Source organism: Pseudophryne corroboree, chromosome 4 (genome assembly GCF_028390025.1).
Source record: "Pseudophryne corroboree isolate aPseCor3 chromosome 4, aPseCor3.hap2, whole genome shotgun sequence".
NCBI classification, from domain to species: domain Eukaryota; kingdom Metazoa; phylum Chordata; class Amphibia; order Anura; family Myobatrachidae; genus Pseudophryne; species Pseudophryne corroboree.
This window is the reverse complement of record NC_086447.1, coordinates 172,761,556-172,784,602: the sequence shown is the minus strand read 5'-3', so window position 1 is coordinate 172,784,602 and position 23,047 is coordinate 172,761,556. Positions and strand designations below refer to the sequence as shown.

At 47.7% G+C, this 23,047-nt stretch overlaps 1 protein-coding gene across 1 annotated transcript in view; it reads right to left on the bottom strand.

Moving 5' to 3' along the window:
- LOC134909106 (uncharacterized) overlaps positions 1-23,047 on the bottom strand; it is a 272,045-nt gene that overhangs the window by 121,624 nt on the left and 127,374 nt on the right. The window contains exons 10-12 of the mRNA XM_063915544.1: positions 18,159-18,383; positions 15,759-15,983; positions 2,946-3,170 (exon numbers count right to left, since the gene is read on the bottom strand). Of these exons, the coding sequence (XP_063771614.1) occupies positions 2,946-3,170; positions 15,759-15,983; positions 18,159-18,383 (675 nt within the window). The remainder of the gene's footprint in view (positions 1-2,945; positions 3,171-15,758; positions 15,984-18,158; positions 18,384-23,047) is intronic.

The following is a 23,047-nucleotide window of genomic DNA, read 5'->3' as shown; positions in this document are numbered from 1 at the left end:
ATTGTTTACACGCCAGAACAAAATGGTGTGAGCGTGCAAATCGTGCAATTGTTGGGAGAGCATGGACTATGCTGAGTGAGGCAGGCCTGGAGAAAAGCTTTTGGGTGGAAGCAGTGTCTACTGCAGTATATCTTAAAAAGTGTGTACCCACAGTAACTGTAAAAGGTAAAACGCCACTGGAGGCGTGGTCCAACTCAAGAGAAAGCCAGCCGTCAATTATCTCTGTGTCTTTGGCTGTAAAGCTTATGCACATATGCACTTCATGATTCATTGTTATACCAGTTAGATTTTGACTCTGCTTTCCTAAATGGAGTTAATTGAGGAGATACAGTATATATGAAACCACCTGAGCATTATGACAAGAGTATGTTCCAAGAGGGAAAAGTTTGCCTCTTAGAGAAATCTTTGTACGGCCTAAAACAAAGTGGTCGTTGTTGGTATGTAAAGCTGGATGTCATGCTGCTAGAGATGAACTTTGTTAGGTCAGAGACTGATCACTGCTTATATCACAAAGCTATATACAAAAAGTGGTTCATCACAGTTGTGTATATGGATGATCTATTGCTAGCAGGACAAGAAGAGCACATTACTGATGTAAAACAGCAGCTGAAACAAAGATTCACGCTAAAGGATTTAGGCCCTGCAAATAATTTATTAGGCATGAGAATTGTACAAAACCTGAAAGATGGGACTGTTACAATTGATCAACAGACATATATTGAAGCAATACTTTGCAAGTATGTAATGTCTGATGCAAAACCAGTGAGCGTGCCTATTGACAAAAGCATAAAGATGGTAAAGGCCATGTCACCAACCGGCCAGGAGGAGATGGAGGAAATGAGAGAGGTTCCTTATCAAAATGCTGTTGGTAGCTTGATGCAGGGTTGGACTGGCCCACAGGGGCACAGGGGAAACCCCAGGTGTGCCCCACTGCCTGGGTGCCCTACTCTTCCTCTAGGGATCAGGTTTCAGACTGTGCACTAATTATACATATGTGACATTATACTACACAGGACTATGGTGTATTTTCTACAGTGCATCGCTGCTATTAATCTGGTACATTATCGTGCATGCACTAGCAGTATTTACTGTATATATTTATCAAGGGGCCCAAAACATGTACTCTCTAATGGTTAGCCAAGCCTCTGTGGTGACTGGCCACACCCCCTCCAAGAATGGTCCCCCACCACTGCCCCCCTCTCGGTGGGCCCTTCATGCCCCAGTCTGACACTGGCTTGACGCCCTAACATCACACATGCAGTGAGCCGGGCAAGTCAGTTTACAATTAACCCTGGGAGGCAACACTGGATTGCAGTCAAAAGAATCTTAAGGTACTTAAAAGGTACAAGTTCATTAAAGTTGGTGTTTACAAAGTTAAAAGATATGACTTTGGAAGTTTTCTGTGATGCCGATTGTGGATCACATGAGGATGACCGTCATTCCTACACGGAATACTTGTTCGTTTTGGCAGGTGCATCCGTCAGCTGGACGAGCAGAAAGCAACCCACTGTTGCCCTATTCACCACTGAGGCGGAGTACATGGCACCTACAGAAACTGCAAAAGAAGCTCTATGGATAAAGGAGACTTTATGTGAGCTTAAGGGGGGTACATACGGAGAGATCCGTTTTTAAAATCTAAGCAATCTGACTAGATTGCTTAGATTTTAAGCACGGATCTCTTGTGTGTATCCCCTCTCAGTGATAGCGATGCGCAGCCCCACTCGTCGCTATCGCCAGTGCTAGATTGGCCTGCTTGCAGGCACAATCTAGCACATCGCTTATGTCACCAGCTGGGTGAAATGAGCATCTCCCCCCACTGCCCCCCAGCACATATCGCGATGTGCTGAGTGGGTGGAGAGATGTGTGCTGAACGGTCTGTTACAAACCGCTCAGCACACATCTCTCCAGTGTGTACTGCCCTTTAGCCTTCTTTACCACAGTGAGACTATCAACATTGCGTGTGATAAGAAGGGAGCAATTGATTTGTCTTCCAGCACCCAGCATTATGGACGGTCCAAACACATTGCCATTAGACATCGCTTTATCCGTGAGTTAGTGGAAAACAAGCCTGTCAATGTGGATTACATAGCAAGCGACAGCAATGCTGCTGATATGTTGACAAAGGGACTGTCATCACACTTGCTGAACATGTTCATGACAAAATGTGGACTGCGATACATTTAAAAAATGTTGATTTGTTTTACTGTTTGCTTGCAATGCTTTATTAATGTATTTTTGGTTACAGGAAAACTTTATTGAGAAACGTTTTTGATAAAGAGTTATGCAAATATATATAACCAGAGACAGCCTTGAGTGAGGGGGGATGTTAGACAGTGGATCACTCTGCTGTCTATCTCCGTTCCCAGCACTAGAGGCAGCTTCCCTGCTCTAGTGTTTTCCCTCCTACTATCAGCTCAGTGCAGGAGGAGGTGCTTAGTGCACAGTCTGAGAGAGTTCTTCCTGGGAGAGACAACTGCACTGACGTGCTTCTGCTCTCCTGAATGTGTGACCTTGTCTACCCCACAGCCGCACCCTGTGTGTATACAGCCGCATCCTGTGTGTACTGAGACGCAGTGTTACCGCTGTACTGATTCACATGTATACTTTGAGTTCCTGCTGCTGCAGAACATCTTTGATATACTACAAGCTGTTATCTCTGTTATCTGAATAAACTAATCATCCTGGTTAAGTGCCATTGTGTGGACTAACATCCCTATCCGACACCGCAACACTCTGCCAACAGGCAGGAGTGTCTATTTCCTACAGACACCTCCTGCTGCATTGGAATTTTGTTTGTACTGTATTAGATAGCTGCTTCCCTGCCTGTGGTTGTGCAATAACCTACCAATCAGAATAAGGCCATGAGTTACGAGTGTGCACACAATGGGGTTTTCAGCCACAAACCTTCCTATTCTGTTTCTATAACAGCACACAGGAAGCATTACCTGGATCGCCACATGTTGGCTGTTTTTGGCCAGGTGGGGTCTTTGTACCAGCAATCTCTTCTCCATTTGAGGTAACACACCAACAGTGACCGGTGCTGCCATGGCACTGCCTCGGATGGTAATTGCCCTTTTCATCACAGTCAGGTACGTAAAGTCCCAATGGGAGTTGGTCTCCATGTAGATTCTGAAGTCTCTGTTTTTCCTTTAAGCAGGGGGTGTCACTCACTGACAAAGAGAAAAGTAATAACCTTGTCACATTTGAAGATTAGTTAACAGAAAATAAAATGGAACACACATATCTGCTAAAATTAAGGGTTCGAGTTAATAACAGGAAAATATTTACCTACTGTATAAAATACTTCTTTAAAAAACAGAATTTTCCTGGCACACTGCAAACTGGCCAGTAAAAGAGATCTATATAGTACATGATAATAGAAATGCAGAGCTCTTAGTTACATACATTTGCAAACATATGGTAAGCCATCAGCTACTGCAAGGCGTCTCTGCTTTGGCGGTCCCATGCTACATGATAATAACATCTCCTTTAAGTCATGTGTTTTATGTGTTCTCTCGATTGAGAGTTAGCTCCTCTGGAGACCTCCCAAGGTCCTCCAATATGGCACTAAATGGAACAGCATACCCTCCAATGCGATAGATAAAATGGTAGTTAGTATATTGTATAATACACTACTTCTGGCCAGACATTTATGTTGGTTTTGCGTGATATGCTAAAGAAAAACAACATCTCATGCTAAGTTACCAAAACTCCTGGTAAGGTATCACACGCTAATACAGAGTTCTATACAATACTAACTTGTGATATCTTATCACAATTTCTGATATCTTATCATGAGATGGTTTATAAATTAGCATATCATGCAAAGCCACTCTGTATAAGTTATGTCCGGTCAGAAGATTAATTAAATGAGGACACATCTCAAAATGTCCACAGACTGCAAAAATTGTGGCCACTTGCGAATGGCCAAGTCATGGATTACCAAACAGCTGAATTGAAGGAAGCCTGAGAAAATAGGATTTTAATTACCTACCGGTAAATCCTTTTCTCATAGTCCATAGAGGATACTGGGAATCCATTTAGTATCAGGGGGTATAGACGTTTCCACTAGGAGCCTTGGGCACTTTAAGAATTTGATAGAGTGCGCTGACCCCTCCCTCTATGCCCTCGTACCCTACTCAGTCTAGGAAACTGTGCCCGAGGAGACCGACATACTTTGAGTGAAGGATAGATAAGAAAAGTGTTGAGGTTACGAACCAGCGCACAGAACAATAGGAAAGCCATGCTAGCCAAACTTGAAACATGAACAGCAACAGCTGAGCAAACCAGAATACTTAACCAAGTAACAGTGCAGGAAGAACGGAGCAGCGGTTGGGCGCCCAGTATCCTCTACAGACTACGAGAAAAGGATTTACTGGTAGGTAATTAAAATCCTATTTTCTCTTACATCCTAGAGGATACTGGGAATCCATTTAGTACCATGGGGAAGTACCAAAGCTCCCAAACCAGGTGAGAGAGTGCTGAGGTTCCTGCAGAACTGATTGACCAAACTGAAGGTCCTCAGAGGCCAAAGTATCGAACTTGTAAAACTTTGCAAACGTGTTCGAACCTGACCAAGTAGCTGCTTCGCAGAGCTGTAAAGCTGCGACACCCCGGGCAGCTGCCCAAGAAGAACCCACCAACCTAGTACAGTGGGCCTGTACAGATTTTGGAACCGGCAATACTGCCGTGGAATAAGCATGCTGGATAGTGAGCCTGATCCAGTGTGCAATAGACTCCTTTGAAGCAGGACATCCAATTTTTTTGGGATCATAGAGACTCTTGTGAGACAATGCCCCTAGTTCTGACACACGACTTGCAGGAGGCCAAGGCCAACAGTTTGACAGTCTTCCACGTAAGGTACTTTACGTCAACCTCCTGTAACGGTTCAAACCAGTCCAATTGGAGGAACGGCAGCACCAAATTAAGATCCAAAGTTGCCGTGGGAGGCACAAAGGAAGGCTGGATGTGCAGAACACCTTTCAAGAATGTCTGGACCTCAGGGAGAAAAGCCAATTGTTTGTGAAAGAACATAGACAAAGCCAAAATCTGGACTTTAATGGAACTCAGGCATAGGCCCACATCCACTCCCGACTGCAGAAAAAGCAGGAGACGTCCCAGATGAAATTCCACCGCGGAATATTGTCTGCTCTCACACCAAGAGACATACTTCTTCCATACACGATGGTAATGTTTAGACGTTACCCCTTTCCTGACTTGGATCATAGTCAGAATGATCTTGTCAGGAATCAGCCGTTCAACCTCCATGTTGTTAAATGTAGTGATGTGCACCGGAAATTTTTCGGGTTTTGGTTTTGGATTCGGGTCCGCGGCCGTGTTTTGGATTCGGACGCGTTTTGGAAAAACCTCCCTGAAATTTTTTTGACGGATTCGGGTGTGTTTAGGATTCGGATGTTTTTTTTACAAAAAACCCTCAAAAACAGCTTAAATCATAGAATTTGGGGGTCATTTTGATCCCATAGTATTATTAACCTCAATAACCATAATTTCCACTCATTTTCAGTCTATTCTGAACACCTCACAATATTATTTTTAGTCCTAAAATTTGCACCGAGGTAGCTAGATGGCTTAGCTAAGCGACACAAGTGGCCGACACAAACACCTGGCCCATCTAGGAGTGGCACTGCAGTGTCAGGCAGGATGGCACTTCAAAAAAATTGTCCCCAAACAGCACATGATGCAAAGAAAAATGAAAGAAAAAAGAGGTGCAAGATGGAATTGTCCTTGGGCCCTCCCACCCACATGTTGTATAAACAGGACATGCACACTTTAACGAACCCATCATTTCAGCGACAGGGTCTGCCACATGACTGACTGAAATGACTGGTTGGTTTGGGCCCCCACCAAAAAAGAAGCAATCAATCTCTCCTTGCACAAACTGGCTCTACAGAGGCAAGATGTCCACCTCATCATCATCCTCCGATTCCTCACCCCTTTCACTGTGTACATCCCCCTCCTCACAGATTATTAATTCGTCCCACTGGAATCCACCATCTCAGGTCCCTGTGTACTTTCTGGAGGCAATTGCTGGTGAATGTCTCCACGGAGGAATTGATTATAATTCATTTTGATGAACATCATCTTCTCCACATTTTCTGGAAGTAACCTCGTACGCCGATTGCTGACAAGGTGAGCGGCTGCACTAAACACTCTTTCGGAGTACACACTGGCGGGTGGGCAACTTAGGTAAAATACAGCCAGTTTGTGCAAGGGCCTCCAAATTGCCTCTTTTTCCTGCCAGTATACGTACGGACTGTCTGACGTGCCTACTTGGATGCGGTCACTCATATAATCCTCCACCATTCTTTCAATGGTGACAGAATCATATGCAGTGACAGTAGACGACATGTCAGTAATCGTTGCCAGGTCCTTCAGTCCGGACCAGATGTCAGCACTCGCTCCAGACTGCCCTGCATCACCGCCAGCGGGTGGGCTCGGAATTCTTAGACTTTTCCTCACACCCCCAGTTGCGGGAGAATGTGAAGGAGGAGCTGTTGACGGGTCACGTTCCGCTTGACTTGACAATTTTCTCACCAGCAGGTCTTTGAACCTCTGGAGACTTGTGTCTGCCGGAAAGAGATACAACGTAGGTTTTAAATCTAGGATCGAGCACGGTGGCCAAAATGTAGTGCTCTGATTTCAACAGATTGACCACCCGTGAATCCTGGTTAAGCGAATTAAGGGCTCCATCCACAAGTCCCACATGCCTAGCGGAATCGCTGTTTTAGCTCCTCCTTCAATGTCTCCAGCTTCTTCTGCAAAAGCCTGATGAGGGGAATGACCTGACTCAGGCTGGCAGTGTCTGAACTGACTTCACGTGTGGCAAGTTCAAAGGGTTGCAGAACCTTGCACAACGTTGAAATCATTCTCCACTGCGCTTGAGTCAGGTGCATTCCCCCTCCTTTGCCTATATCATGGGCAGATGTATAGGCTTGAATGGCCTTTTGCTGCTCCTCCATCCTCTAAAGCATATAGAGGGTTGAATTCCACCTCGTTACCACCTCTTGCTTCAGATGATGGCAGGGCAGGTTCAGGACTGTTTGGTGGTGCTCCAGTCTTCGGCACGTGGTGGCTGAATGCCGAAAGTGGCCCGCAATTCTTCGGGCCACCGACAGCATCTCTTGCATGCCCCTGTAGTTTTTTAAATAAATTCTGCACCACCAAATTCAATGTATGTGCAAAACATGGGACGTGCTGGAATTTGCCCACATGTAATGCACGCACAATATTGCTGGCGTTGTCCGATGTCACAAATCCCCAGGAGAGTCCAATTGGGGTAAGCCATTCTGCGATGATGTTCCTCAGTTTCCGTAAGAGGTTGTCAGCTGTGTGCCTCTTATGGAAAGCGGTGATACAAAGCGTAGCCTGCCTAGGAACGAGTTGGCGTTTGCGAGATGCTTCTACTGGTGCCGCCGCTGCTGTTCTTGCTGCGGGAGGCAATACATCTACCCAGTGGGCTGTCACAGTCATATAGTCCTGAGTCTGCCCTGCTCCACTTGTCCACATGTCCGTGGTTAAGTGGACATTGGGTACAACTGCATTTTTTAGGACACTGGTGACTCTTTTTCTGAGGTCTGTGTACATTTTCAGTATCGCCTGCCTAGAGAAATGGAACCTAGATGGTATTTGGTACCGGGGACACAGTACCTCAATCAAGTCTCTAGTTGCCTCTGAATTAACGGTGGATACCGGAACCACGTTTCTCACCACCCAGGCTGACAAGACCGGAGTTATCCGCTTTGCAGCTGGATGACTGCTGTGATATTTCATCTTCCTCGCAAAGGACTGTTGGACAGTCAATTGCTTACTGGAAGTAGTACAAGTGGTCTTCCGACTTACCCTCTTGGATGACGATCGACTCCCAGCAGCAACAACAGCAGCGCCAGCAGCAGTAGGCGTCACACTCAAGGATGCATCGGAGGAATCCCAGGCAGGAGAGGACTCGTCAGACTTGCCAGTGACATGGCCTGCAGGACTATTGGCTTTCCTGTGTAAGGTGGAAATTGACACTGAGGGAGTTGGTGGTGTGGTTTGCAGGAGCTTGGTTACAAGAGGAAGGGATTTAGTGGTCAGTGGACTGCTTCCGCTGTCATCCAAAGTTTTTGAACTTGTCACTGACTTCTGATGAATGCGGACCAGGTGATGCATAAGGGAGGATGTTCCTAGGTGGTTAACGTCCTTACCCCTACTTATTACAGCTTGACAAAGGCAACACACGGCTTGACACCTGTTGTCCGCATTTGTGTTGAAATAATTCCACACCGAAGAGGTGATTTTTTTTGTATTTTGAACAGGCATGTCAATGGCCATATTCGTCCCATGGACAACAAGTGTCTCCCCGGGTGCCTGACTTAAACAAACCACCTCACCATCAGAATCCTCCTTGTCAATTTCCTCCCCAGCAACACCCATATCCTCATCCTGGTGTACTTCAACAGTGACATCTTCAATTTGACTATCAGGAACTGGACTGCGGGTGCTCCTTCCAGCACTTGCAGGGGGCGTGCAAATGGTGGAAGGCGCAAGCTCTTCCCGTCCAGTGTTGGGAAGGTCAGGCATCGCAACCGACACAATTGGACTCTCCTTGGGGATTTGTGATTTAGAAGAACGCACAGTTCTTTGCTGTGCTTTTGCCAGCTTAAGTCTTTTCTTTTTTCTAGCGAGAGGATGAGTGCTTCCATCCTCATGTGAAGCTGAACCACTAGCCATGAACATAGGCCAGGGCCTCAGCCGTTCCTTGCCACTCCGTGTAGTAAATGGCATATTGGCAAGTTTACGCTTCTCCTCAGACGCTTTTAATTTTGATTTTTGGGTCATTTTACTGAACTTTTGTGTTTTGGATTTTACATGCTCTCTACTATGACATTGGGCATCGGCCTTGGCAGACGACGTTGATGGCATTTCATCGTCTCGGCCATGACTAGTAGCAGCAGCTTCAGCACGAGGTGGAAGTGGATCTTGATCTTTCTCTATTTTAACCTCCACATTTTTGTTCTCCATTTTTTAATGTGTGGAATTATATGCCAGTATTAATAGCAATGGCCTACTACTATATTTACTGCGCACAACTGAAATGCACCACAGGTATGGATGGATAGTATACTTGACGACACAGAGGTAGGTAGAGCAGTGGCCTTCCGTACCGTACTGCTATATATACTGGTGGTCACTGTCAGCAAAACTCTGCACTGTACTCCTCCTATATAATACAGCTGCTCCCCAGTTCCCACAATTAAGCAGTGTGAGCACAGATATATGCAGCACACTGAGCACAGATATGGAGTGTTTTTCAGGCAGACAACGTATACTGGTGGTCACTGGTCAGCAAAACTCTGCACTGTACTCCTCCTATATAATATACTGGTGGTCCCCAGTGCCCACAATAAAGCAGTGTGAGCAGAAATATATGCAGCAGACTGAGCACAGATATGGAGTGTTTTTCAGGCAGACAACGTATACTGGTGGTCACTGGTCAGCAAAACTCTGCACTGTACTCCTCCTATATAATATACTGGTGGTCCCCAGTGCCCACAATAAAGCAGTGTGAGCACAGATATATGCAGCACACTGAGCACAGATATGGAGTGTTTTTCAGGCAGACAACGTATACTGGTGGTCACTGTCAGCAAAACTCTGCAATGTACTCCTCCCATATAATACAGCTGCTCCCCAGTCCCCACAATTAAGCAGTGTGAGCACAGATATATGCAGCACACTGAGCACAGATATGGAGTGTTTTTCAGTCAGACAACGTATACTGGTGGTCACTGTCAGCAAAACTCTGCACTGTACTCCTCCTATATAATACAGCTGCTCCCCAGTCCCCACAATTAAGGAATAAACACAAATATTTTTGCATCAAGATTAATAAACGGAGAGGACGCCAGCCACATCCTCTCCCTAACATTTCCAATGCACGAGTGAAAATGGCGGCGACGCGCGGCTGCTTATATAGAATCCGAATCTCGCGAGAATCCGACAGCTGCATGATGACGTTCAGGCGCGCTCGGGTTAACTTAGCCATCCGGAAGAATACGAGTATGCCTCGGACCCGTGTAAAATGGGTGAAGTTCGGGGGGGTTCGGTTTCCGAGGAACCGAACCCGCTCATCACTAGTTAAATGTAGTTGCGGTAAGTCTTGATAGACAAATGGGCCTTGTTGCAGAAGATCCCCGCAAAGAGGCAGAGGTCATGGATCTTCGAGGAGCATCTACAGAAGGTCCACGTACCAGCCCTTTCTTGGCCAGTCCGGAGCAATGAGTATTGATTGAACCTTTTCCCTTCTTATTCTTTTTAGAATTTTTGGGATCAGAGGAAGTGGAGGAAACATGTACACCATCTGGCAGACCCATGGAGTCATCAGAGCGTCTACCGCCACTGCTTGTGGGTCTCTCGACCTGGAACAATACCTTTGCACTTCAGGAGTAGCTCCTGGCCAGCTCAGCTTGGCGAGCTGGCCGGGAGCTACTCCTCGCTCCCCAGCCTGCAGCGGCTGCGTATGATTTCACGTGCAGCCGTTTCGCCCCCTCCCGCCCATCGATCGCCTCTGCCTGTCAATCAGGCAGAGGCGATCGCTGTCCTGCTACGGCCTTCGGCCGTCCGGCATGCGCAGGCACATTACTGCGCTGGCGCATGCGCAGCAGGGACCCATTCGCTCTGCTGCGTTGAAACGCAGCGAGCGAACAGGTCGAAATGACCCCCTTAGTTCCTTTGACATAGGAAAAGTGGCTGAGGATTTCTTTATTATATTAAAATAAGATTCCTCATTCTCCTCTGTTACCTTATCAAGAATATGCAGAACCTCTCTGATAGCTTCTATGAGAGCCTCTATCCTCTGAGACAGAGTAGCCTCCCCCCCCCTCCTCCATGTCTGACCCCTCATCATCAGAGTCAGACTGCAGGATATGGGCCAAAGAACGTTTTTGCGGTCAAATGGCAGGGGACTGAGACGCTGGTTTAGGTACTGAGTCTCTGTTCATAAACTCAGTCATCAATTGTCTTAAGTATTGCGTCTCTTTCTCATTGAGGGACAATTTAGTAGAAATATTGGAAAACATTCCCCTAATGGAATCCAGCCAAGCTGACTCTGCCCTGCTAGCCTGGGAGTGTGTACTGCACGGAGTATACTGCAGGTAACCCCCTGGAGAAGAGGAATACTGTGCCTTACATGAAAACACACTCTTTGTCGTCTGACATACTGTGACAGTGACAACACACACACACACACACACACACACACACACACACACACACACTTAGGAAAAGGTTAAATGCACAATTAACCCACAAAGAGCCCTTCAAGAGAGACACAGAGATAGTCTGGAGCCAGCACACAGCTGGAGACAGCCACCTTTTAAGTCTGTAATGCCAGTCTGGGTACTGTGTACACACATAGTGTACTTAGACTCAGTTCACTCCCTCAGAAGCAGTGCATCCGCACTGTGTACTGAGTCTGTAGACCCAGCCGTCCAACGTAGATGCCGTGCATCTCCGTACCCTCATGCAGCCATAATGGCTGGCGACCCGCTAACCGGGATGCGGGTTTAGTACTCACCACTCTACTATCTTTTGGCTCTGCTAAGGGTGGTGGCGTGCTGTGGGAATGTACGCTTGCCGTGGTGGGGCTTGCGAATAGCTCCCTCAGGAGCTTAGTATCCTGTCAGTGGGGAACGGGACCATTAACCCTTCAAGTGGTTGGGCCTTACCCCCCTAAGTCCCACGAAGCAGGCAGGCTGGTGCCATCCAGACCTGCCTGAAAATAACAAACATACAATATAAATGCAGAAAACTCTCCAGAAGCTTCCAGCGGCGTGACCGGCTCCTCCGGGCACATTTTCTAAACTGAGGATGGTAGGAGGGGCATAGAAGGAGGAGCCAGCGCACACTATCAAATTCTTGAAGTGCCCAAGGCTCCTAGTGGACCCATCTATACCCCGTGGTACTAAATGGATACCCAGTATCCTCTAGGACATAAGAGAAATGAGAATTACCTTATCAGTAGAACAGTTGCCTCAAACATTGTGACACATGCAGAAAAAATCACATTATATATGTCAGAACATTATCCTGTGTATACAGATAGCCAGTACGGAGCTCCAACTTTAAATGTATTTCTTCTGCAATTGGTTTTCTGATCCCTGAACAGGATTGGTATGTGATCCCGCCGCATGGGATGCCGAATGTCAGTATACCGACACCGGCATTCTGTGCAGCAGAATGTAGGCAGGGGGGTGAGCGCAATGAAGCACTTTGCAGGCTCGGTGGCGACCTTAGCTTGCCACAGGTTCTATTCTCCCTCTATGGGTATTGTGGACACCCATAGAAAAATTTCTGATTATCCGCGCTACCTTGGTATGGCTGCAAATCACTGACAGAAGGTAATACCCGTATAAAACCTTATGATACAATCTAAATACAAAACTCAGATATTTGGGTGCAGCGCAAATGTCCTCTGACTTTTGTATTTAGATTGACCCATAGAGGGGGAATCACCTACTTCGCCGGTATTCCGGTGGTGGTATGATGACCCTGTTGGGATCCCGGCATTGGTATGAAGACAGGCGGGATCCCGACGAGTGGTATGCTAACCACATATCCTCTGAACACTATATTTAAGAGAATTATCTCCTATATATTAGCCCTGTGACTCGGTGCCTGGCCCTCTAACGCTGGGTGGAGTCACAGCGGTGGGCGGAGTCACACAGCCCGCCCACTACATGTGCAGCAAGTCTCTGCTCCTGCTGTCTGTCCATCTACCCCCTCCGTCATCAGCAACTCTGACTCCCTGGCTGCGGCGCCGGGCGAACAACTGCTGCTGCCGCTGGCATTCACGTTAGGAGGGATAGGTGGCGCAGTAGAAGGCTTCATAGCACTCCCTGCGCCGCGTACACAGACCCGCCGCCTCCACGCTCATCCAGACACGGCGACTGGGTGGGTCAGAGGGGCCCCGGTGATGAAGTATACAGTATTACAATTGCCGCCCGCCGCCTCACCTTAGCCTGTCACTTTGTTCGGGTCGTGCCGCTGCCCCTGCCCTTCACCACCGGAACTACCGCAGATGCCAGCCCTGCGGTGTGCACAGCACCCGCAGCATCCCGCCGGCGCCGAACACGGGGGGGGGGACACCAAAGTACCAGCGTTTCTGCTGTGACAGGAGCCGAGTGAGATAATCCTCTGCAGCACTCGGCTCCTGCCACAGAGAAAAGCCGGCACACACACACTCCAGTGTCCGGGGGCAGCCAGCATCTACAGGCAAGCTGGACACACCCCCGAAGCAAGAGAGAAAATACCAGAGAGGCCACGCCCCCTTTCAAATTAAGCCACGCCTCCATTTCAGCCATTGCACGGCACGAGTGCGGGGGGATGCATATATAAATGCATGTGTATGTATGTTGAGGAGGGGGGCTAGGGTGGTTTGGAGGGGAGGGTCCCAAGCTATCACTGTACAGGGCCCCAAGTATTCAGTTGCTGCCCCTGCGCACGCCACATTCCAACGCTGCCTCCCTCCATCCCCAGAGGCTCTAACTCCACAACACACGGCCGGCCCGACAGCCCAGAGATGGGGGATTAAACGGACAGAGTGCGTGATACTGTGGAGGGAGATATCTCTGGACGCTGCACCAATTTCACAGGTGAGAGTGCACCGCTGTGAGTGTCGGGGGCAAACTGGGAGCCAGGAGAGAGCAATGCCACCCCGGTCTACCCTTCTGGTGTCCACCCACTCCACTACTTTCCATGTTCTCTTCATCAGCTTCCTCACTGGGGACTCCCCTACCTACTGCCCTGCGTTTCAGTATCCCCTCCCTGCCACCCTGCGTCTCTGTATGCCCTACCTACCGCCCCGCATCTCTGTATGACCTCCCTACCATTCCGCATCTCTGTATGACCTCCCTACCAATCCGCGTCTCTGTATCCCATTCCTGCCGCCCAGCCTCTCTGTATCCCCTCCCTACCACCCCGCACCTCTGTATCCCCTCCCTACCGCCCTGCGTTTCTGTATTCCCGCCCTGCGTCTTTGTATCCCCTCCCTACCGCCCCGCGTCTCTGTCCCCTCCCTACCACCCTGCCTCTCTGTATCTCCTCCCTACCACCCCGCATCTCTAGATCCCCTCCCTACCGCCCCGCATCTCTCTATCCCCTCCCTGGGTCTCTGTACCCCCTTCCTGCCACCCCGCGTCTCTGTATCCCGTCCCTACCGCCCTGCGTTTCTGTATTCCCGCCCTGCATCTCTGTATCCCCTCCCTACCGCCCCGCGTTTCTCTGTCCCCTCCCTACCACCCTGCCTCTCTGTATCCCCTCCCTACCGCCCCACATCTCTGTATCCCCTCCCTACCGCCCCGCATCTCTGTATCCCCTCCCTCCCACCCTGCGTCTCTGTATCCCCTCCCTCCCACCCCGCATCTCTGTATCCCCTCCATACTGCCCTGCGTCTCTGTATTCCCGCCCTGTGTCTCTGTATCCGCTCCCTACTGTCCCGCGTCTCTGTATGGCCTCCCTACCGCCCCGCGTCTCTGTATGACCTCCCTACCGCCCCGCGTCTCTGTATGACCTCCCTACCGCCCCGCGTCTCTGTATCCCCTCCCTACCGCCCAGCCTCTCTGTATCCCCTCCCTGCATCTCTGTATACCCTCCCTACCGCCCCTCTGCATCCACTTCCCCCCTCTCCCGCATCTACAGACTCCCTGCCTCATCTGCGGTCCCCCCCCCCCCGCTACATTCTGTACATCGTGCCCTGCAGCCACTCTTCACGCCATCGCAAGGGGCTACGCCCCCCTCACCATCGGACGCCCATTCGTTGTGCAATTTTTAACCACTAACAAACCTAGGAATGCAGGTAATACTCCATATAATACAAATATTGAACCCCAGCATGGCGGGCTGGGGTTAAGGGGCGTAGCCCCTTTCGACGGTGTGAAGAGCGCCCACAGGGCGCGATGAAGCACCTAGTTTAATTATAATTTTGGAACAAACAATAAAAACCAAATACATGTCATCATCACTCTGGTTTAGCAGGAATTTAAACAAAGGATAGCTGGTAATAATAATGTCATGGTATTTGGCTGTATATTTTACCCAGCATCTGGGGCAGATCATAAGACCGTATGAGCGGACTAAGGGCCTGATTGAGATTAGTCCAATGGGTTAATGATGGCATACGTGCTGATCCAGAACGGGTCCTGCATGATCATTTACAGCTCGCCCTTAACTGCAGCATGACTGACATGCTGCTGCATTTGGGGAGCATAGTGGGTGCGTGTCTTCCCTGTTTTGTAGGTCTACATCAGGCATGTCCAAACTGCGGCCCCCCAGCTGTTGTGAAACTACAAATCCCAGCATGCCCTGACACAGTTTTGATGTCAGAGAATGCTAAAGCTGTGTCAGGGCATGCTGGGATGTGTAGTTTCTCATCAGCTGGAGGGGCGCAGTTTGGACATGCCTGGTCTACATCATCGGACGCATATTTCCTGGACCTGGCTGACCGGTTCTGATGTGATCCAATGCTGTGTCTTTGGATGCAGCCCTCGGATCGCAGAAGCTGGCAAGAGGGTCTATTTCCTACAGACACCTCCTACTGCATTGGCATTTTGTTTGTACTGTATTGCACAGCCGCTTCCCTGCGGTTGTGCAATACTGTACAAATGAGAATCAGGCAATTAGTTCTGAGTGTGCACACAGTGGGGGTTTTCAGCCACATTCCCTCCTATTCTGTTTGTATAACAGCACACAGGAAGCAATACCTGGAATGCCACATGTTGGCTGTTTTTGGCCAGGTGGGGTCTTTGTACCAGCAATCTCTTCTCCATTTGAGGTAACACACCAACAGTAACCGGTGCTGCCATGGCACTGTTTCGGATGGTAATTGCCCTTTTCATCACAGTCAGGTACAAAAAGTCCCCTTGGGAATCTGTCCCCATGTAGATTCTGAAGTCTCTGTTTTTCCTTCAAGCAGGGGATGTCACTCACTGACAAAGAGAAAAGTAATAACATTGTCACATTTGAAGATTAGTTAACAGAAAATAAAATGGAACACACATGTCTGCTGATATTAAGGGTTTGAGTAAATAACAGGAAAATATTTAACTACTGTATAAAATACTTCTTGAAAAAACAGAATTCCCCTGGCACACTGCAAACTTGCCAGTAAAGGAGATCTACATACTACATGATAATAGAAATGCAGAGATCTTAGTTACATACATTTGCAAACATATGGTAAACCATCAGCCACAGCAAGGCGTGTCTGCTTTGGTGGTCCCATGCTACATGATAATAACATCTACTTTAAGTCATATGTTTTATGTGCTCTCTCGATTGAAAGTTAGCTCCTTTGGAGACCACCCAAGATCTTCCAATATGGCACTACATGGAACAGCATATCCTCCAAAGTGATAGATAAAACGGTAGTTAGCATATTGTATAATACACTACTTCTGGCCAGACATTTATGTTGGTTTGCGTGATATGCTAAAGAAAAACATCATCTCATGCTAATGTACCAAAACTCCTGGTAAGGTATCACACACTAATACAGAGTTCTATACAATACTAACTTGTGATATCTTATCACAATTTCTGATATCTTATAATGAGATGGTTTATAAATTAGCATATCACGCAAAGCCACTCTGTATAAGTTGTGTCCGGTCAGAAGAATAGTTAAATGAGGACACATCTGAAAATGTCCATGGACTGCTAAAATTGTGGCCACTTGTGAATGGCCAAGTCATGGATTATCAAACAGCTGAATTGAAGGAAACTTGAGAAATGAGAATGACTGTATCAGTAGAACAGTTGCCTCAAGCTTCAGACTGATTGTGGCACATGCAGAAAAAGTCACATTATATTTATGGACACATGTCAGTACCTTATCCCATGTAGATAGATAGCCAGTGCTGAGCTCCCACTTTAAATGTATTTCTTCTGCATTTGGTTTTCTGATCTCTGAATGGGATTGGTATGTGATCCCACGGCACGGGATGCTGAATGTCAGTATACCGACACCGGCATCCTGTGCAGCAGAATGTTGGCGAGGGTACAAGCACAATGAAGACCTTTGCAGGCTCGCTGTGCTTGCCACGCTGCGCTCGCTACGTTGCTGGCTCGTTGGCGACCTTAGCTCACCACAGGTTCTATTCTCCCTCTATGGGTGTTGTGGACACCCATAGAGGGGGAGCAAGAAAAATTTCTGAGTATCCGCGCTACCTGGGTACGGCTGCAAATCACTGGCAGAAGGTAATACCCGCATAAAACCTTATGATACAATCTAAATACAAAAGCAGATGATATTTGGGTGCAGCGCAAATATCCTCTGACTTTTGTATTTAGATTGACCCATAGAGGGCGAATTACCTACCTCGCCGGTATTCCAGCGGCAGTATGGAGATCCTGTCGGGATCCCGGCATCGGTATGAAGACAGCCAGGATCCCGACGAGCGGTATGCTAATCACATATCCTCTGAACACCAGATTTAAGAAAATTATTTAATTATAATTTTGAAACAAGTAATAAAAACCAAATACATATCATCATCGCTCTGGTTTAGCAGGGATTGAAACAAAAGATAGCTGGTAATAATGACATGGTATTTGGCTGTATATTTTACCCAGCATCTGGGGCAGATCATAAGACCATATGAGCGGACTAAGGGCCTGATTGAGATTAGTCCGATGGCTTAACGATGGCTTACGTGCTGATCCGATGTTTGTGGGTCAACGCATGTGCAGAACGGGTCCTGCATGACAGCTTGCCCTTAACTGCAGCATGACTGACATGCTGCTGCATTTGGGGAGCTTAGTAGGTGGGTTTCTTCCCTGTTTTGTAGGCGTGCCGAGCCCAGGGTCTACATCATCGGATGCATATTTCCTGGACCTGGCTGACCGGTTCCGATGGTGATTCAATGCTGTGTCTTTGGATGCAGCACTTGTATTGCAGATGCTGGCAAGAGGGTCTATTTCCTACAGACACCTCCTGCTGCATTGGCATTTTGTTTGTACTGTATTGGACAGCTGCTTCCCTGTGGTTGTGCAATAATGTACAAATGAGAATCAGACCATGAGTTCTGAGTGTACACACAATGGGTTTTTTTAGCCACATACCTTCCTATTCTGTTTTTATAACAGCACACAAGAAGCAATACCTGGAACGACACATGTTGGCTGTTTTTGGCCAGGTGGGGTCTTTGTACCAGCAATCTCTTCTCCATTTGAGGTAACACACCAACAGTGACCGGTGCTGCCATGGCACTGCTTTGGATGGTAATTGCCCTTTTCATCACAGTCAGGTACAAAAAGTCCCAATGGGAATCTGTCTCCATGTAGATTCTGAAGTCTCTGTTTTTCCTTCAAGCAGGATGTATCACTCACTGACAGAGACAAGTAATCACATTGTCACAGTTTAAGATTAGTTAACAGAAAAGTATATGGAACACACATGTCTGCTGATATTAAGGGTTTGCGTAAATAACAAGAATATATTTAACTACTATATAAAATACTTCTTGAAAAAACAGAATTCCCCTGGCACACTGCAAACTGGCCAGTAAAGGAGATCTACATACTACATGATAATAGAACTGCAGAGATCTTAGTTACATATATTTGCAAACAAATGGTAAGCCATCAACCACGGCAAGGCATCTCTGCTTTGGTGGTACTACGCTACATTATAATAACATCTACTTTATGTCATATGTTTTATGTATTCTTTAAAGTGAGAGTTAGCTCCCCTGGAGACCTCCCAAGATCCTCCAATATGGCACTACATGGAACAGTATACCCTCCAACTACTGATCTTATCCATGCTTCTCAGAACAGCAATAGACAAAATGGTAGTTAACATTTTGTGTAATATACTACTTCTGGTGAGACATTTATGTTGGTTTGCGTGATATGCCAGAGAAAAAACCAACAACTCCTGGTAAGGTACCACAACTCCTGGTAAGGTATCACACACTAATACAGAGTGCTATACAATACTAACTTGTGATATCTTATCACAATTTCTGATATCTTATCATGAGATGGTTTATAAATTAGCATATCATGTAAAGTCGCTCTGTCTAAATGTTAGGGTCTCCTGCCCTGTGCTGCCACATCGTCATGGCAACCGGGAGACAAGTGCTAGCGGAGTGACCTGAGCGCAGCTGATACTCCGGTTCGGGTCTTTTGCTGTGCAGTGGTTATAGGCTCTGTGCTTGGCAGGGGATCCGGTGCTGGTTTTTGTGCTCACAGTCTGTGAGGTCTGAGTGGGGCGTGGACAGCACCTGCTTTATAAGGCCTCTTCTCAGGGTAAGCAGATGCTGCTGAATCTCTGTTGGTTAGTCAGTTCATGAAAGTTAGCCAGTACTGTGTAGCTTTGTATTTGTTTGTTGCTTACTGCAAATAGGCCTGGGGATTTGGTATTACACTCTGCCAATCCAGACCTAGCAGTAAGACTGGAGTCAGTCGTTTAGCTTGCTGGGGTTCTGTTATTACTCTGTGAACTTAGCAAGTTTGCGGCTGTATTCTAAGACTTGCCTGTCTAATCCTGTCTCACTGTGCTAGGTGTCAGGGGTCAGTTTAGTGGCAGTAAGCTGAACCTGTGCACTACAAGTGAGAATTAGGATTGTGGAGACTCTCCTTGTGTCTATCATTCCATCTCTGACCAAGGAGTTTACTGCCACACCCGTTGGTAACCCTTTAGGGTTTTGCTGTTGCCCTTAGCAACAGCATTTTGGGTTCTCTACGTATTAAAACACAACATCTTGCTTTTCCCATCTGAGCAGTTCTAATACAAGGGAGATACCCAGTTCCTTAGCCTCTGGGCTTCTCTGTTCACTTTGTGTATATTTTGTTACCCTATCACCTTCTGTGTACGTTATGTCATATTCCCCAGTCTGTCCGTAAGTCCATTTGTTTTGCATAACAGTTCAAACACCAGTACATTCCTGCAGGCACTGGAGTGCATAACAGTCCTGACACCAGTACTTTCCTGCAGGCACTGGTGTGCATAACATATTCAGCAGCCTAATACTCCTGTTGAAATTTTGTGGGAATATGGAGCATACCCCTCAAAATACGTTGCAACAGGTGGTCGATCAGGTGCAGGTCCTGACTCGACAATTTAATGATTTGTCCATTAAAATGCACACCTCCCAGGCTGCTGGCGGAGCTCCCGCAGCAGCAGCACCTGCAGGGGTTAAGGAGCCGAAAGTAAATCTCCCGGATCGTTTTTCTGGAGATCGCTCGCAGTTCTTTTGTTTCAAGGAGAGCTGCAAGCTATACTTCCGGCTTAGGCCTCAGTCTTCTGGGTCGGAGATTCAGCGGGTGGGCATAGTGATTTCCTTGCTACAAGGAGACCCACAGGTCTGGGCATATGGGTTGCAGCCTGACTGTCCGTCGCTTAAAAGTGTTGATGCTTTTTTTACGGCACTGGGCATGTTGTATGATGACCCTGACAAGACGGCCTCAGCCGAGGCTCAGATTTCGATCCTTAAGCAAGGGCGAAGGCCAGTTGAGGTTTACTGTACGGAGTTTCGGAGGTTGACCCATGATACCCAGTGGAATGACCCAGCCCTGAGACACCAGTACCGAAGAGGTCTTTCTAACCAGATAAAGGACCAACTGGTACAATATCCCTTGCCTGATAGCTTGGATCAGCTCATGCAGTTATCCATCCGGGTGGATAGACGGCTGAGAGAGCGTAGGCTTGAAAGGGAGACTGAGATTTCCTTCCTTCCCAAGGGAACCTCAGACTCTGAGGAATTTTCCGAGGAGCCCATGCAGATTGGGGCTACCCGCCTCTCCTCGCGTGAGAAGACGCGGAGGAGACAGCAGGGGTTGTGTTTGTACTGTGGGAATAAAGGTCATGTGGTAGTATCATGCCCAGAAAAGCCGGAAAACTTCAGGGCCTGAGGGTGATGGGAAATATCCTGTCAGGCCAGAAGTCAGAATTTCCCAAGAAGACTTTTATCATTCCGGTGACCTTGAAGATCCTCGGTCAAACTGTCAAGACTGAGGCCTTTGTGGACAGTGGGGCCGACGGGGTTTTTATGGACCGCCAATTCGCCCTGAAACACTCTGTTCCCTTAGTACCCTTGGCATCGGAAATTGAGATTTGTGGGTTAAACGGGGAACCATTATCCCAAGGTAAAATTACCTCTTGCACTAGCCAGATTTCTTTGTTTATTGGAGCCACACACTCTGAAAAATTGTCCTTTTATGTGACTGTCTGTACTTTTGCCCCATTGGTGTTGGGGTTACCCTGGTTAAGGGCCCACAATCCTCAATTTGACTGGGTCTCTGGGGAGATTCTTAGTTGGGGTACTGATTGTTTCAGGAGTTGCTTGAGCCTTCCAGTCAGGCTCTCGCAGCTAAGTTTGCCAGGATTGCCAGGGTGTTATGCAGATTTTGCGGACGTGTTCTCCAAAAAAGTTGCAGAGGTACTACCTCCCCATCGCCCCTATGACTGTGCCATTGATTTGTTGCCAAATGCTAAGCTTCCCAAGAGCAGGTTGTACTCCCTGTCACGTCCTGAGACTCAGGCTATGGCAGAGTACATTCAGGAGAACTTGGCTAAGGGATTTATCAGACCTTCACAGTCTCCAGTTGGGTCGGGGTTCTTCTTCGTGGGTAAAAAGGACGGTTCGTTGCGACCCTGCATCGACTTCAGGGAATTGAACCGTATCACGATTAAAAACTCATACCCACTGCCTCTCATTTCGGTCTTGTTTGACCAGCTTCGTACTGCCACCATTTTTTCTAAGATTGACCTACGCGGTGCGTACAATCTAATCCGAATAAGAGAGGGGGATGAATGGAAGACTGCCTTTAATACCCACTCAGGGCATTATGAATATTTGGTGATGCCTTTTGGGCTCTGTAATGCCCCGGCAGTCTTCCAGGATTTAATGAATGATGTGCTCAGGGAATATTTGGATAGATTCTTAGTTGTATACTTAGATGACATCCTAATCTTCTCCCATTCCCTGGAGGAACATCGGAAGCATATACGCTTAGTCCTCCAGAAACTCAGAGACCACCGGCTTGGGGCGAAGCTGGAGAAGTGCGAATTTGAAGTTCAGCAAATCGCATTTCTAGGATATATTATCTCCCCAGAAGGTTTCCAAATGGAGGGTTCCAAGGTACAGGCAGTCCTGGATTGGGTGCAGCCCACTAGTTTGAAGGCGCTTCAGCGTTTCCTGGGCTTTGCAAATTTTTATAGACGATTTATCGCTGGATTTTCGTCTATAGTGGCGCCCTTGGTGGCACTCACTAAGAAAGGGGCGGATGTTGCTCACTGGTCTTGTGAGGCTAAAGCGGCTTTTGCCCGTCTCAAAAGGGCATTTGTTTCGGCCAAGGTGCTGCGACACCCAGATCCAGAGCGTCCTTTTGTGGTGGAGGTGGATGCCTCTGAGATGGGTATTGGGGCAGTGCTTTCTCAGATGGGAGTGTCTGATAATCGCCTTCATCCCTGTGCTTACTTTTCCCGTAAATTTTCACCTGCCGAGATGAATTATGACGTGGGTAACCGGGAATTGTTGGCTATTAAGGATGCACTCGAGGAGTGGAGACACTGGCTTGAGGGGGCTAAGTTTGTGGTCTCAATTCTCACTGACCATAAGAATCTGGCATATTTAGAGTCAGCGAAGCGTCTCAATGCCAGGCAGGCACGATGGGCTTTGTTTTTTGCTCGCTTTAATTTTTTGATAACATATCGCCCTGGGTCAAAAAACATCAAGGCTGATGCGCTCTCGCGGAGTTTTGCTCCAATCCAGGAGACCACCGAGGAGCCGTTGCCCATTGTTTCCCCATCATGTATTAAAGTGGGCATTACCCAGGACCTCTTATCATTAGTCCTTAGAGCACAGGAGCAGGCTCCTCCAGACCTTCCGGTAGGTCTTTTGTTTGTGCCTCCTAGGTTAAGACAGCGAGTGTTCCTGGAATTCCATGCCAAGAAGTCTGCAGGTCACCCGGGTATTGCCAGAACTCGGGAGTTGCTATCTAGGGCGGTGTGGTGGCCCTCGGTGGCTAAGGATGTGGATCAGTG